General features: G+C 61.9%; 3 protein-coding genes across 3 annotated transcripts; 2 read left to right on the top strand and 1 right to left on the bottom strand.

The window, feature by feature from the left end:
- The first annotated feature begins 147 nt into the window (after positions 1–147).
- On the top strand, positions 148–1,961 carry ATP6V0E2 (ATPase H+ transporting V0 subunit e2). The gene is made up of 4 exons (XM_065638931.1): positions 148–362; positions 442–489; positions 737–882; positions 1,155–1,961. Exons 1-3 carry the CDS (start codon positions 259–261, stop codon positions 828–830), a joined length of 246 nt encoding a protein of 81 aa, XP_065495003.1. The 5' UTR covers positions 148–258; the 3' UTR covers positions 831–882; positions 1,155–1,961.
- Positions 1,962–2,670: 709 nt separating this feature from the next.
- On the bottom strand, positions 2,671–7,827 carry ENTPD7 (ectonucleoside triphosphate diphosphohydrolase 7). The gene is made up of 12 exons (XM_065639035.1): positions 7,820–7,827; positions 7,582–7,749; positions 7,289–7,494; positions 7,031–7,181; positions 6,531–6,634; positions 6,401–6,457; positions 5,771–5,919; positions 5,521–5,687; positions 4,434–4,758; positions 4,278–4,363; positions 4,011–4,172; positions 2,671–3,845 (listed from the first exon to the last, which is right to left on the bottom strand). Exons 1-12 carry the CDS (start codon positions 7,825–7,827, stop codon positions 3,617–3,619), a joined length of 1,812 nt encoding a protein of 603 aa, XP_065495107.1. The 3' UTR covers positions 2,671–3,616.
- Positions 7,828–8,360: 533 nt separating this feature from the next.
- On the top strand, positions 8,361–12,675 carry SLC25A28 (solute carrier family 25 member 28). The gene is given in 5 exon segments (XM_065639404.1): positions 8,361–8,612; positions 8,614–8,964; positions 9,108–9,336; positions 10,155–10,211; positions 11,582–12,675. Coding segments are annotated over 5 exon segments (1,383 nt in total). The 5' UTR covers positions 8,361–8,384; the 3' UTR covers positions 12,100–12,675.
- Positions 12,676–15,018: the final 2,343 nt, after the last annotated feature.

Here is a 15,018-nt window from a genome sequence, read left to right as displayed (position 1 = left end):
GCGGGAGCCCCGGCGGGAGCTGCTGTGGCGGGCGGGGGGGCCGGGCCGGGCCGCCGCGGGGAGGGGAGGGCGGGCGGGCTCCTTTTGGCGCCCCCTGCGGCGGCCCGGCGTACGCTCGGCCTCGCGTCTCCGCCAATGGGAGGCGGCGGTGTCGCCAGCGCGGCGCGCTCCGCCCGGGGATTGGCTGCCGCACACGGCAGTGGGCAGAGCGGCATCCGGTGCGGAGGCGGTCGGCCGGTGTGTCGGTGCGGAGCGGCCATGACCGCGCACAGCTTCGCCCTGCCGCTCGTCCTCTTCTCCGCCTTCTGGGGCCTCGTGGGCATCGCCGCCCCCTGGTTCGTGCCCAAGGGGCCGAACCGCGGGTGAGTGAGGGCCTCGGAGGGATACTGGGGGCGGGGTGTGGGACCGGGCCTCGCCGTTCTAACGGCGGTTTCTCCGCAGGGTCATCATCACGATGCTGATCACCACCGCCGTGTGCTGCTACCTCTTGTGAGTACCGCGAACCGGGGCCTAGTACCGCTCCCTACCTCCCCCGTTCTCCATGTGGCTTTATCGGGCCTGGTGGCAGCTGCTCAGCCTCCCACCCGTGGATGAACGGGACGGGTCCGGGGCTGCGGACTGCGTCCTTCCCGGGACAGCAGGTCCCTCTGCCGGCCCCCTGAGGCAGCAGCATCCCGGGATCCTGGTCCTTGCCCCCTTGCTACCAGGGCTGACAGCGGGTTGCGTCCCTTTGCAGCTGGCTCATCGCCATTCTGGCCCAGGCCAACCCCCTCTTCGGGCCGCAGCTGAAGAACGAGACCATCTGGTACGTGCGCTTCCTCTGGGAGTGAGCAGTCCCTGGGAGCTGGCACCTGAACGGAGACTCCTCCCAAAATCCTTACTGTGAGTGGGCAGAGGGCTGGGGTAGCAGAGGTGTCCCTGCCTGTGTGTGGCTGGGGAGGGAGCTGCAGCCTGGTCCTTGCTGGGTGAGAGATGCTTTGGCTTCTGTGCATTGTGGCTGTGGTGAGCTGGTCTTGGTGTATGCCAGCTGGTGCTGCACTGGACCTGAGCAAACCAAGCGCTTCCACCTGAGTCTGTGGTTCTCTAGATTTCTGTGGAAGCTCTGTCGTGGGTGCAGTTTGGTGCTGACTTCTCCTCCTTTCTCCCTCTTCCAGCTCCTGCTGCTGTTTCAGCCTCTATCCTCCTGTACCAGGCAGCCCCCAGAGGTGCTGGGACAGAGGCTGGACCCGCTGCCCCAGGACACCCTGAGCACTGCAACCTGGACCAATGATGCTTGTGCCCCTGACCATGGCAGGCAGCACGCCTGCCTGGGACAAGGGCCTGGTAATCACGGCCCTGGGAGCAGCCACACTACCAGGGAAGGATCCCCTCATTTGGCACCGTGCTGCAGTCACTGACACTGAACACCATCCTGAGAGGGCTCTGTGCATAGTGCCAGTGGATCCTGTCCCTGGAGCACTCACCCTGCTCCCTCCAGTGCATTCAGCCCAAGCCCCCAAGTGAAACCCCTGCTCGTAGCCCAAACTGCCCAACTAGTTGCCACATCTCTGGTCATTTCAGGAACCAGCTGCCCGTCTGTGGGAGAAGGCAGAAGCCTGTAGCCTCCTCTGTTGTATGGTCATTCCCCTGCAGTGACTGTGGTCTTGGCTAAGACAGATTCTGGCTGTAGGTGTGGGAAGGGAGGGCTGACCCTGGAGGAGCACGTGGGTGTGATGAGGGAGGTGCTGGGGTGCAGGGCAAGGGTTCCGCTGTTTGGCAGCCCGCTGGAGGGGGTTAAAGTGCTGCCCTGTCTCCTCCTGCCTCCACAGTGAGGGTGCTGCAGTAGTGTCTAGCTCCCCCCACCCCCTCACCCCTCTGTCCAGGTTCTGCAAAGAACTGCATAGGGTATAATGGTTCAGATTTCCCTTTATTTATCAGATAATTTATCTGTATTTATTTGTCTGTGTTTGTTAAATTTGTGTCGTGGAAATAAATCCTTTTTCTAGTAAGTGATGCTGGAGGCAGAGTCACTTGCTGCTTTGAGGCTGAGGAACAGTCTTAGTTTTATTCAGACTTCTTCCTTTCCCCCCAAACCTGCTCTTGCACCATGAGAACAAGGCTGGGATCCTCAGCTGTTGAGCAGGAGGTTCACAGCACAGTCATGCATGGAAAGTTTATCCTTGATGCCACCTGTGCACTCGTCCTGTGGGACCAGGGTCACAGGGTGGCAGCAGCATGTGCCAGAGGGAGAACTGGGGACCTGCCCAGCCCCTCTGGTGGTAGACAGCTGTGCTGGGGCCAGGCCCATGCCCATGCAGCACCTGGAGAAGCTTAGTGGCCTCTTTCCCAGGCAGCTCTGTAAGACTTAGGTGAGGAATATGGTAAAAAGCAAAGAACAACATCTTCCTGGCGCTCTTGCGTGGGCAGCAGAGGATGCTGTCTGCAAGGATCACAACAGTTCAGTTTGGATCAGTTTCCCTTGCTGCCACCAGCTTGGGAGGTGAGCCCAGCTGTCCTGCTGGAATCACAAAGAGCATCTGCTGGCAAGAAAGCAACACCTTCATCCCACCACAGCAGCACAAAGCAACACTGTGCAGATGTGTGCTGGCCCCTAGTCACACCACCACCCAGGAGCTGTGACAGCTCAGGACATGCTCGCTAGAAAACAAGACCAGTGTTGGATGGCTCAAGGGGTTTGTTTATTGCTGCAGGAATGAGAACAGCTGAGTTCAAGTAAAAGGTGACAAACTTCATTAGGTAATCAGGGGCTCCAACCCCAGGGAGGAGGCTCGTGCCTGTGTGTGCAGCCGCAGCCCCGAGCTGCCCTGGGGCAGGGTGCTCAGCTGGAGTGAGGTGGTTTCTCCAAAGCCAGGCCCAGCCTGCATTCACAGAGAACCACTGGTCCTGGTGCTAGTGCCCAATTAACGTGTGGGACACCACAGGGCAGATGTGCCCAGAAAGGAATGTACGAAAGGAAATGCAGCCCGCTTTGGTGGTGCCTTAGGAACGAGCCCCTGAGCCCTCAGTGCTGAGCCTGGGGCATTGGCGAGGGCCACAGGAGGATTGTCCTGGGAGGAGAAGACATGGCAAAGAGCAGGACACCTCTGAAGGAACACTCCGAGGGGCCAGGCTGGGCTCACCTGGCTCCTGCAGTAACTTTGCCAGCGACTGCTGTTCTCTAGCCTGTGGGCTCGTACGGGACTGCAGAAAGGCCACCCTGGGTAACAAGCCGCAGCATCTCACCAGCTTGCTCTGCAAACCAGTGGCTGAGTCATGGGGTGGCTCAGTGCTTCAGGCCACAGCCCTGGGTTGGCTGCCTCAGTGATAGTGTCCTGTTTATCTGAGGGACCTGCCAGGGCTGCAGCCTTGAGCCCACTGGCAGCAGAGGACTTTGCTCTACACCGTGTAGTGAGACGGAGGCCGAAGGCCAAGGAATGCAAAGGTTAGGACTGGGGTGAGGCAGAGAGGAAAGCTCTGGTGGCTGTAGGTGCCTCAAACTAGAGGTTCTGGTTCTGATGTGGAGATGATGGAGTACAGAGTTGAGATGATCTTCAAGAAAGAGTCCAAGCCCTCAGAGCCCAGGCTGTCAGCCAGTCCTGGTTCTGCTGGTGCAACTGGACGGTGGGTACCACCGGTGTCATGGCCCATTTGCCTGGCCCGGCGGCACCACCACCTTGTCCAGCCAGGGCAGGGTGAGCTCGGCTGCACGCAGCTGCCGGCGGTGGATGCGGCGCAGCCGCAGGAGGTAGAGGACGATGGCCAACGCTACAACCAGGATGCAGGCAAAGAAGAGATAGTGGTTGTAGACAAAAGAGAGGCGCAGCCAGGAGGTGTGTGCCTGCCGGACACTCTCCGGCCGGAGATCCCTGCAGAGAAGAGAGTCAGAACAGGCCGTGGGATGCCACGGAGTACTAGCAGGGTCCCACACTGCTGCTCCCCTTGCCAGGTGGCAGAGCCCTCACCCAGTGTGGTAACCTTGCTCTTCCTCAACCACCCATCCCTGAATGATGTCATCAGCAAACTGATGGTACCTGAGTGGCAGAAACCGTGTCTTGTAGAGGATGGCACCCAGCGTCCACTGCACCTCCCGGTCATACACCAGCTGGGCCGTGCGCAGGCTGGGGTAGTCCAGGGGGAAGCGGAAGCCTTGGTGAAGGACTTGGTACATCCAGGCCGATTTGAAGCACTGATACCTGCAGGAACATCAGCCAGCTGCTGCCACCCGCACCATGGTCCTTCACCCCAGCAAAAGCGCCCTAGGAGGTCTGACCGTCGCACACCCCTTCAAAGCCACTTACTTCAGCCGGTGCTGGTCGGCATGTGACGAGTAGAGGCCACCACGGAACCTCTGGGTCAGCACCTCCCATCGCTGGCTGCAGTACTCCTGAGCAAAGGAGAAGTCAGTGGAGAAACAGCCCCCACTCCCTCACAGCCCCAGGAACAGCAGCACCCACCTGGGCGGCAGAGGTGAAGGTGGGGGCACTGTATTGCCCCCCCAGGCGCAGCACATCCTCAGTGCAGTAGAAGAATTCAGAGAAGCCGTAAAATTCGCTGTTGCTGAAGTCGATGGGGGCTTTGTAGGCCCCCAGCAGGGAGGCCTGGCTGCTGTTGGGCCCGTCCAGGAGGGGCTGCAGCACCTCTGCACAGGCCAGCCAGTCCCCTCGTCCCCGCACGTACAGGGTTTGGCCACCCCTGGCCACTGTGTCCTCCAGCCCCACTGGCAGGCAGGGGTCCAGGAAGGGCATCTCAGGGCTCAACCCTGTCTGCTGGCTGTGCAGGCTGGAAAACAGGCAAAGAAAGAAAGGCAGTTGCACAGGGGGTCCTGTACAATGCCCAAAAAGCTTCGTCTAACACTGCCCCACATCAGAATACCTCCCGCACCAGACTGGTCTGTGTCCCCTTGTACCCCGCAGTGCTGGCGCCCCCCCCGCCACTTCCCGCCAAAGCCAAATGCACCAGATCTGTCACACTAACCCACAGCCATGTGCCCATAGCACCTGCAGGGTGCAACAAGGCATGGCCCACATCACCCAGCTCACAGGGATCCACACCCCTGGGCAGCCCCTGGGGATCTGGAGGCAGGGTTTGCTCCTGGCACAAGAGTACCTGGGCACCAAGCCTCTCCACCTCTGGCGACAGCTTCACGTAGTGCTCTGGGAAAGGGAGACAAGAGACAGAGAGCTCGAGGTGGGGATGCGATGGAAAGATGTGCTGAGTGAGTTGGTGCTGGAGAAGGAGGGAAAGTCAGAGCAAGAGAAGCCAAAAGCCACCAGGAGGCCTCCCCGCAGCCTGCCACAAGGGGAGGAGAAAGAAGAAGGCAGGGAGCTGTGGCACGGATAATGCCCTCTGGGCTCAGGGAAGGGCAGAGCCCGTGCACCCTGTGCCAGCCTGGGCATCTGCTACTGCCAGCGTGGCTGTGAGAGCTGTTATCGCCACAGGCAGCTCTTGGGGCAAAGCCAACGGGGAGAGGGTGGCATGAAGGAACCAGCACCCTGTTTCGCAATGCCCCAGCACAGGCACCGCTAGGCAAGGCAGCAATACCGGTTGTACACATGGGTCTGGTTCAGCACAAGCTCTTCGTAGCGCTGCCGGGCAAAATTGCCCCCAAAGCCCAGGAAGGTGTTGACGTAGACACGGTACATGTGGCCAGTGTGCTGCACATCACAGCCCAGGTTGAATTCCGCCAGCAGGCTCTTGGCAGCTTCCTCCTGGGGATGCAGAGAGGTCCACGATCAGCAACGACCCAGGGAAGGTGGGGGCTGCTCTCAGGGCCAGCCGGCCAGATACACACCTGCTGCGGGGAGGAGAAAGCTCCAGAGTCGGGCACTTCATAGGCGATCTGCAGGGAGGCACCCCCCATGTCCAGGATCCCAACTGTTCGTTTACGAACCAGGGACTCTCCCTGGTCCCCCAGTGCTACAGTGACCACCGCATCCTCCTCTGCAACCCACAGCGGCGCGTCAGCGAGGGGCAGGGCCTGGGGCACCATCTCCTCCCTTCCACCGTTACCCCCCACAGCAGCTTCATGGGGCTCCTCCACCCCTGCAAGCAGCCCTGGGGATCGCTTGTGGGGCAGCAGGTCCTGGCACTTGGGGCTGGCTGCCCCCCAGCTTTGTAAGTTCCCCCAAAGCATCCACCACTGGAAGCCACTATAGGAACGCTACTACAAACCCTCTCTCCCTGGTTCTTCTCCCAAAATGCTGCAGGAGGCCCCCTCACACAGGGACTTGTTCCTGTGATCGAGGCAGATGCCCCTCCAGGTCCAGGAGAGTTTCACACACACGGCTGGGTTCAGGCATTGCCTGGCCAGAGCAACAGATGCTGCACGCCCCAGAGCCTGCTCTGAGCTCCACCACCAAGGCAAGCTCCAGCAGGGCTCTGCTCAGACCCTCCCAGCCACTCTGCAAGCAGTTAAACTCACCATCGTCATGATCAAACCGACCCAGGACAAAGTTGATGCCAATCCAAGCATAGACACCTGTATGAGACAGAAAGCGTCATTACAGCAACACACTAAAGGGAACGAAGCAGTGCTTTGTGGCAGCTCCTACCTTCCTGTTTCCCTGAAATCACTTCTGCATGTGATTTGGAGAAGAGGAAATCAAACTCCAGGGGCACATTTCTCACCAGGTCCTCCAGGATTGCAGCTTGCTGCCTGCGAGGGTGCAGGAGAGAGACAGATGCTAAGGGACCTTCACCAGCAACACTCCTTTGTGGGAGTGCAAGAGACACCAGGATCCCTCTGCAATATAGCCCATATCCAGCCCACAAGCCCTGCTCTGCACCCAGCCTGCTTTGGAGATGAGAAACTACATCTGTTCGTTTGAGACTTCAGTTCAAAGTGTCTCTTCTCTCCTCCCTCCCCATGTGCTCAAACCTTCCTTCTGCACCCTCGCTGCTCACCCCAAGTGACACGCCATTTCCCAGATCTCCCCCAGGATTCCCAGTTCTCCCACGCGGCTCAGGACGAGGTTGTTCCCTTCCCCCTTCTTGTGGCTGAGGGATCCCAGCAGGTCCCTGGCTCTCCCCGGACAAGGGCCAACGAACTCACCTCTCAGGCAGCAGCCGCATACCTGCCGTGCACAGGATGTACAGTGGAGTTTCCTTGTGCTTCTGAGCCGGGACGTGAGCTGCTGCGAACTGAAGCAGAGGGCGCAGGTACGGCGTGGCTCGCTGTGGGGCTGCTGCCGCCACGGAGATGCCTGGCCGGGGAGGGCGGTGTGAACCAGCCAGCCCCACTGCGGGCAGGGCCGTACCCATTCCGTGTGCAGGGACCTCCGAGCTGGGAGCGGAGAGGGCTGGCACCGACCTGGTTTAATTTTCTTGACGACGGGGCGGCTGCTCTGGTCCCTCATCTGCTTGATGTCCAGCAGGTCGTGGGGGTTCCCGTTGTGCGGGGGCCAGAAGTAGACGAAGACTCGGGACCCGCTGCTCCCGCAGTCGATGACCACCCCGTAATTGAGGGCCGAGTCCTCGGTGTCGGTGGCCGACAGATCCTCCACCCGCGCCAGGTACCTGGGGCCCGGGGAGGGGGCGGACAGGGCGTCTCAGCACCGGCGGGCAGCGGCGACCCCCGGCGCCGGCAGCCCCGTCCCCGCTCACCTCTCGTCGCGCCGGGTGGCGCGGGGCGGCGCGGCCCAGCGGCGGGGAGCGGCAGCCGCCAGCAGCAGCAGCAGTCCCACGGCGAGGCCCAGCCCCAGCGCCGCCGGGCGCTGCCGCGGGCACGGGCACGGTCCCGCCGAGCGCCACGACGGGCAGGAAACGCCGATCCTGCGGGCAGAGGCCACAGCTCAGCACCGGGCCCGGGCCGGCCCCGGCCCCCCGGCCCGGCCCCGCTCACCTGGCCATGTGCGCCCGCCGCCGCCCGCCCGCGCATCGCCCCGCTGCCGGCACCAGGCACCGGCACCGACGGCCACGTCACCAGCTGCCCCCGCCGCGGCCAATAGGGGCCCCCGCCGCCGAGCCCGGCCGGCCAGCGCTCCGCCCCCCGCGGCCGCGGAGCCCAATCGGCCCCGCCGCCCCCCGGCAGGGCTACGCCCATGCGGCCCGGTGACCAATCGGACGGGGCGAGGCGGCGCCCCCAGGCGGCCGAGGGCCGCGTCTTGCTTCGCCCTTGCTCCTGCGTCCGACCTTCGCCGGGCTACGTCACCGGGAGGCGTCCTGCCGCGCGTCCTATCGCAGCTCGCGCTCGGGGCGCGACGCGCCCGCCGCGGGCCGTCCCCGCCGGCGCCCAGCCAATCCGAGGCTCCAAAATAAACAACACGCGCCGAGAACCGGAGTGGCGGGAGAGGTGGCCAATGGTGGTTCTGTGGCCCCGCGGAGAGGAACGGCGGGCGGACCAAAGGTCGCGGGCTCTTCGCCCAATGGGCTGCCCGGCGGGGCGGGGCGCGAAGTTGAGACACCCAATGGACTGCACGGGACGGCGGGGCGGGGAGCCTCGGCAGCCAACGGGCAGCGCGCCCGAGAGCGCCGGAGGCAGCGGCCGGCCAGTGGCGGCTTCCGAGTCGCGGCGGCGGCGGCCAATGAGCGCGGCGCGCGGGGGCGGTGGGCGTCGGGCCGAGCCAGTGGGCCCGCGACGGGGGCGGGCGACGGGCGGCGGCGGCCAATGGGCGCGGCGGGGCGGGGCCGGAGCCGGGGGGGAGCGGCGCGGCGCGGGGCCCGGGCGGCGGCGGCGGCGCCATGGAGCTGGGGGCGGGCGCGGGCCCCGGCGCGCGGGGCAGCGCGGAGTCGGGCCGCGTCCTGCTGCTGCTGATGGGCGGCGGCGGCGGCGCGGGCTGGGCGCGGCGGGGGGGCGCGGAGGCGGGGCCGGGTCCCGGGGCCGGCCCGGAGGGGCCCGAGGCGGCGCGGGGCCCTGAGCCGCGCTCCCCGCCCGCTCCCGACTACGAGGCGCTGCCGCAGGGCGCCGCCGTCTCCACGCACATGCTGGCGGGCGCCGTGGCGGGCGTCATGGAGCACTGCGTGATGTACCCCGTCGACTGCGTCAAGGTGCCGGCAGCGGCGGCGGGCCCGGGCCGCGGGGAGGGGGCGCGGCGGGAGCAAACCGGGGCCTTACCGGGGAGGGGCGGGGGGTTTGCCCCGGCCGGGCCCCGCGGGGGTGACGGGCCGCCCGCCCGGGCCGTGTGTTGCAGACGCGGATGCAGAGCCTGCGGCCGGAGCCCGCCGCCCGCTACCGGAACGTGCTGGAGGCCCTGTGGCGCATCGCCCGCACCGAGGGCGTCTGGCGGCCCATGCGGGGCATGAACATCACGGCCACCGGCGCAGGCCCGGCCCACGCCCTCTACTTCGCCTGCTACGAAAAGTTAAAAAAGACGCTGAGCGACGTTATCCACGCGGGGGGCAATAGCCATGTGGCCAACGGTACTGCTCACGGGGGCCGGGGGCCGCCCCCCGCCACGCCGGGCTGGGGAGCGGGGTGGAGAGAGGCCGAGCCCTGTCCGTAGCGGGGTCGGGGCTGGTCGTGCTCGGCCGCTGGGACTGGGGTGCCGCGGGTGTCCCAAAGCCCCGTGCTCTCGCCAGCTGCGCGGTGCCAGGCAGGGGGAAGCGCCAGCCCTGTGCCTGCTGGAGCCGCTCCCAGGTGTCCGGCTTGGAGCAGGTTGGTGGCCCTGGCTCGGGAGGATGCTGGTGGACAGGAGCTGCCTGCAGGGGAGTCAGGACCGGCCGCAGCCCGGTGGCTCGGTGGTGCTGGAGCTCGCCCCGGGAGCACCGCGTGTTTTCGGAGCCCATCTTGCTGTGGTGCCTGTTACTCGACTCAAGGAGCTGCTGTGGTGGGGAAAGCGAGGGGCCGAGGAGGGAACAGGGCCCTCGGCCCTCGGCAGCACACGGTGAAGTGCCCTCAGGTTTCCTTTTCTCCATGGGGCACGGGGACACTTGACGTCCTCTGGGCCCCTGCCAGGTGGCAGCAGCGGCCAGTGCCCCACGCAATGGGCCTGAGTGAGTCCTGGTCAGCCCACGGATTTGACAGCCTGTCACAATCCTCTCCTTCTCTTTTTTGGTCTCTCTCTGGGTGGGAACCACTGAGGACCAGCCCACCTCTTGGAGGGGAGACGGAGGCCACCTTTGGATCTTGCCCGCTTGCGGATGCCTCCTCCTGTGCCTTGGCGGGGGACTCGGGGCTGTGGTGGAGCCCCGGGGTCCCTCGCCTCCCCTGGCTACATGTGGCAGTTCTTGTTTTGCAGGTGCAGCCGGGTGTGTAGCAACGTTGCTCCACGATGCAGCCATGAACCCTGCTGAAGGTAACGATGGTCCTGGCCTGCCAGGGAGGGGAGAAGCGGGATCTGCCCAGGCCGCTTGGGTCCCCTTTGTGGCACAGAGGGTACTCTCCTCAGTGCTCCCCTGACTGCAAGATCCCATGGGGTCCGGTGGCTGCAGCTCTGGTTAGGGAGCCTGTGGCTGCCTGTCATGGAGGGGTTAGGTAGAAGAGATTAATTCTGGGGAGTGCAGCAAACCCCAGCTTATGAGGAGCTGGGAGAGCACCAGCCTTTGGCCCACGGGTTGGACTGGGAACAGTTACCTGGAGTGAGCGAGGTGGCAGGAGAGATGTGATCCGTACTGCTGAGGTCATTCCGAGCGTGCAGAAACTGGGCTTTACTGTGGTGAGATCTCGGAAGAGGAGGTACGGTTCTGGGCTTGTGTGCAAGAAGGAAATGGAAAGAATGGGGTACAAAAAGCATGCTAGAGAACCCAGGAGAAAGGAGATCTTGGGTCGTGGAATGTCCGGAAGATACTGATTTTCTTGAGCCTGATAATTGTGAAAAAGGCAGAGGGACTTTGTTATTAATGTCTGTTAATGTGGTGGGAGAAGGAGGAGTAACAAGGAAAGACCAGTCATTAATGTATTTTTTTCCTCTTTAAACTGGAGGGCTTGTGGCAGTCCCGGCTCCAGCTGATCTGGGCCCAGCAAGGCTCATTCCTTCCCTGGACTCATCTTCTTGTCATGACTGTAATAGTTTGTAGTTGCGTCATTTTTAGCTCCTTGTGGTCATATTGAAATAGGGGGAGGCAGGACAGCAGCAGGCTGCACCCTGGGCTCCCCTGCCCTGCTCTGGGATACGTCAGAGGGGGTTTGGCCTTTGGTTCTTCCCTTGAAGTGGCCATGTTTTGGTGGCGGCTGCTAACAATTCCTGGCTGTTGGGCTCTGCGACATGCTGTGGTTATTCTGGGCCGCAGTGGGGGTGGCTGGGGAGGGACAGGCTCATCCAGATCAAGAGCTGTCTGGAAAATAATAGATGCAGAGGGCATTCTGACTGCGTGGTAACTGCGGTGATGGGTGGGGAAATGTCGGTCGCTTGGGAGCGAGGGTGGATCTGGGGTGTTAAGTGCCTGAGTATGGGGATGTTCTGTGGGGCTGTGGTGGCTGTGGGGTTTGCAAGTGGTGACGTGTGTATGACCGTGATGCCTCAGGAGATCTAAATGGCTGCAGTCCTGCCTGGGGACATGCAGGGCACTGCTGGTCTGAGTTGTCCATCATTAGCTCTTAAGCCAGCGTGACTGAGCTCTGGGCACTCGCAGGAAGCCTGGCTTCACACTTACCCTTTCTCTCTTCCTCTTCCCCTCCACGCCTGGGTCCTGGCTGCTGCTGCTGGCTGCCACCCTCCATCCCAAGTGGTCAAACAGAGGATGCAGATGTACAACTCACCTTACCAGCGTGTGACGGACTGTGTGCGGGCTGTGTGGCGCAACGAAGGGGCCGGAGCTTTCTACCGCAGCTACACCACCCAGCTCACCATGAACATCCCCTTCCAAGCCATTCACTTCATGACCTACGAGTTCTTGCAGGAGCAGCTAAACCCCCACAGACAGTACAACCCAGGCTCCCACGTGGTCTCCGGAGCCTGCGCGGGGGCTGTTGCTGCCGCTGCCACTACGCCTTTGGACGTTTGCAAAACACTGCTCAACACCCAGGAGTCCCTGGCCTTGAGCTCCAACATCAGTGGACACATCACAGGCATGGCAAATGCCTTCAGGACGGTGTACCAAGTGGGCGGCGTGACCGCCTACTTCAGAGGGGTCCAGGCAAGAGTCATTTATCAGATGCCCTCAACAGCAATCGCCTGGTCCGTGTATGAGTTCTTCAAATACATCCTCACCAAGCGCCAGGAGGAGCGGCGGGCTGCGAAGTGAGCCAGAGCCGAACGCTGTTCCAGACCTGCTTCACCTCCCCTCCTGGTTTGTCTTCTGACCCTCCTCCCTTTCGGTTTGGTTTGTGTTGAAGAGAGTGGGCAGCAAAGCCCTTTGGGGCTTAGCAATGCCATGTCTTGCCTGTGGCTGCTGCAGCTCTGCCCAGGCAGCACGGCTTGCTGTCTCCCAGGGTCCTCCAAGATGTCCCGCTGGGAGCTGCAGCACAGGTCACGTCCCCTGGCACTTCTGTGGAGCTGTGCTCCTGTCCTTCCCTTAACAAAAACAACTCCTCTCACGCAAAGCTCACCCCTGCTCAGAGGGGAAGGTGAATGCCCCGCCTCTGGCAGGGCCAATCTGAGCTCACAGTCGCCAAGGAGGGGACAGCGGGGGTGTCAGGGGCTTTGTCTGGCTTTTGGCTGAAGCGAAGTGTAAGCCTTGCCGTTGTCTTGTCGCACGCACACGTGATGCTGCCTGCCCTGCTGGTGATGGGGGGAGAGGATGGCACTTGAGGAGGGGAGCCTGTAGGTTTGTTATTGTTCCTGCTCTTGACACCTCCAATAAAAACAGTTCTGCTCTGTCCTCGTGTCCCCTTCTTACTCCCACATGGCTTAGTGCCCAGCCCTGACGGTTTCCAACAGTGCCTGGTGCTGAGCTCTTTTGATGGGTGCCAGAGGGGGAAAGGGAGTGGGGTCTGGAGGGGGCCTGCCTGGCCCTGCCACCCTGGCAGCGTGCAGCGGGGAGAGTGGTCCCCATCCTCTTTGGTTCATGGCCCAGCCCATCGCCCGCTGCTGGCACAGGCTGTAACCCCACTGGAGAAGCTGAGGTTGACATTCCTCAGCCAGGCAGTCCCACACTCCCAGTCTGGCTGATCCAAATGGAGGCAATGGCAGGAGGGTCCTGGGTTATGTGCGTAGAGAACAGCACAGGAATTTCAGCACTGGGTGAGGCTGGAGGCCTCTCTGCATCTCGCACAGGAGATTTGAGGCTGAGCAGGGCTTTTGCCTCCTTGTTTTGAGCAGTTAAACTAGTTTGTGCCTTGTTGGGCCTCTTAAAACTATCAACGCACCTGTCCAAAATGCTCATGTTTTGTCTAATGATAATTAATAGAATAGGTTATTTTTTTACCATTTTGTTAGCTGTCTCGATACCAACTTCTTTTAGGGTTTCACCCAGCTCTGGGCCTGTGAGCCAGCCTTGGTGGGTCACATGCTGAGCACCGAAGCATCGTTTAGCTGCCCTGACTTTCCCAGAGCAGAGTTCTGGTTCCTCGAGCCGGGTGCCGTCGGGTGATGCCTATCTCTGGTGGGATGCTCCCACAGTGCTTGCAGGAGGGGCATCCATCCCAGAGTGCCATGCCCAGAATAACTACCTGGAGGAAATGCGTTCACAGCCATGATATGTGCTGGTAGTGAGCATCTGGGTCAGCTCAGGATCCCTCAGCCTGGCCAGGCCTGCCTGGGGGGCTGCCAGGGTGGGCTGTGACAAGGGGAAAGAGGTTTTCCTGTGGCTGGAAAGGATGCTGGGTGAGCAGCGGGGATGCACAGTCCTCAGGGACATCGGGCCCCAGCACTGCTGGGAGGCTGGAGGCGAGAACCCCACACTGCAGGGCTGAGTGCTCGATACCCTGCCCAAGCCCCATCCCAGCCCCCCTCCACCTTTCCCTTAAGCATCTCTCTTGTCCCTGGTTCCTGAGGATGGATGGCAGATGCTGAGCGACCTCCAGTGGGATTTTTTATGGCTGCCCAGCAGGTCTGGGTGTCCCTGGGCACAGAGTGGCCACAGACACTGCCCGACAGCCCAGGTCCACCTGGCCAGTGTGCCTGGCCTCTGCTCCCTGGCATGAGCTGCAGGCTCCTGGTCCTTGCTTTTGCTGCACAAGCCAGAGGATGAGAAACTCCTTAAAGAAATGAAAGGCATCAGAAGGTGGGAGCCACCAGTTTTCTCACTATTTCAGGAGCTGGGGCTTTAAGAAATCAGCCTGAGTATTGAAAGATTTGGCAACCCTGCAGCTCCTCCACCCAAAAGGGAGAAATCTGAGACAGAGAAATGTCTGGGAGAGACCAGGGGAGGATTAGCTTGGCGGGCAGGGCATTAGACACAAGACGGGTACAGCTGGGCTCTGCCAGGACAGGTCTCCCTGCCCAGAAGCTGAAAGCTGTTGGCAGCAGAGCTGCAGCTTTGATTTTAGCCCTCACCCTGCACTGGGGCAATGAGAGACCCCGCAAAGGGAAAGGCATAAACACAAGCTGGGAGTAGGGGGATTCACACTATTAAATCCATCAGCTGCTAGAAGCAGCTCTATAAATGTCAGCAGGCGACAGCATGATGGAAGGTGACTCCAGGATGTTTCCAGGAATAACTGCTCACAGAAGTTCTGGGGGAGGAAGCAAGACCCCTGGTAATGGGGATAAGTCAGCGCAGCAGAGATGCTGCCCAGTCGACCCCTGGCAATGGCATGGCCTTGCTGGTCTCCCGGTGCTCTGCCAGCTTATCCAGCAGCAGCTGGGTGCTGCCCAGCGCAGGCAGCAACAGCCCAGCAGAGGATGGTGATGCCTGTGAGGGGTCTGGCTCTGCAGGAATGACAGAGTCGCCCAGGGGGTTTCCAAATATCCCTTGGGCCACAAAAGACTGGAAAAACTCCGTCCTGCTGCTGTGTCCATCCCCTGAGCTGAATCTCTGGCACAGACCAAGGGCTGGCCATAGGCGGGTGCAGCTGCTCCCCAGCTCTGCCAGGGTGGGGTGTCCCCTCACCAGCCAGCCCAGTTCCTCTGGCACCTTTGGTGTGATGAGATGTCAGGGGGTAACAGAGTTATTGGCTGGTTCAGCTATGGCCACTGCCTTTCCAAGGTCTGATAACACCTCGGTGAAGCCATGCTGCTCTGGATCTGTCCTATGGCCTCCTAGGTATTTGGCTGCACTTCG

Source organism: Caloenas nicobarica, chromosome 7 (assembly GCF_036013445.1).
Source record: "Caloenas nicobarica isolate bCalNic1 chromosome 7, bCalNic1.hap1, whole genome shotgun sequence".
In the NCBI taxonomy this organism is placed as follows: domain Eukaryota; kingdom Metazoa; phylum Chordata; class Aves; order Columbiformes; family Columbidae; genus Caloenas; species Caloenas nicobarica.
The sequence above is the reverse complement of the archived record's forward strand: the minus strand, read 5'-3'. Positions and strand labels throughout refer to the sequence as shown.

Excerpts from the sequence above, each read along its gene's own strand:
- ATP6V0E2 (XM_065638931.1), top strand. The coding sequence starts at position 259 with ATGACCGCGCACAGCTTCGCCCTGCCGCTCGTCCTCTTCTCCGCCTTC. Across the intron at positions 363-441 it reads CCCAAGGGGCCGAACCGCGG|GGTCATCATCACGATGCTGA; the intron begins GTGAGTGAGGGC and ends GTTTCTCCGCAG. Across the intron at positions 490-736 it reads GCCGTGTGCTGCTACCTCTT|CTGGCTCATCGCCATTCTGG; the intron begins GTGAGTACCGCG and ends GTCCCTTTGCAG.
- ENTPD7 (XM_065639035.1), bottom strand. Across the intron at positions 6,635-7,030 it reads ATGCGGCTGCTGCCTGAGAG|GCAGCAAGCTGCAATCCTGG; the intron begins GTGAGTTCGTTG and ends GCACCCTCGCAG. Across the intron at positions 3,846-4,010 it reads ACACGGTTTCTGCCACTCAG|GGATCTCCGGCCGGAGAGTG; the intron begins GTACCATCAGTT and ends TCTTCTCTGCAG.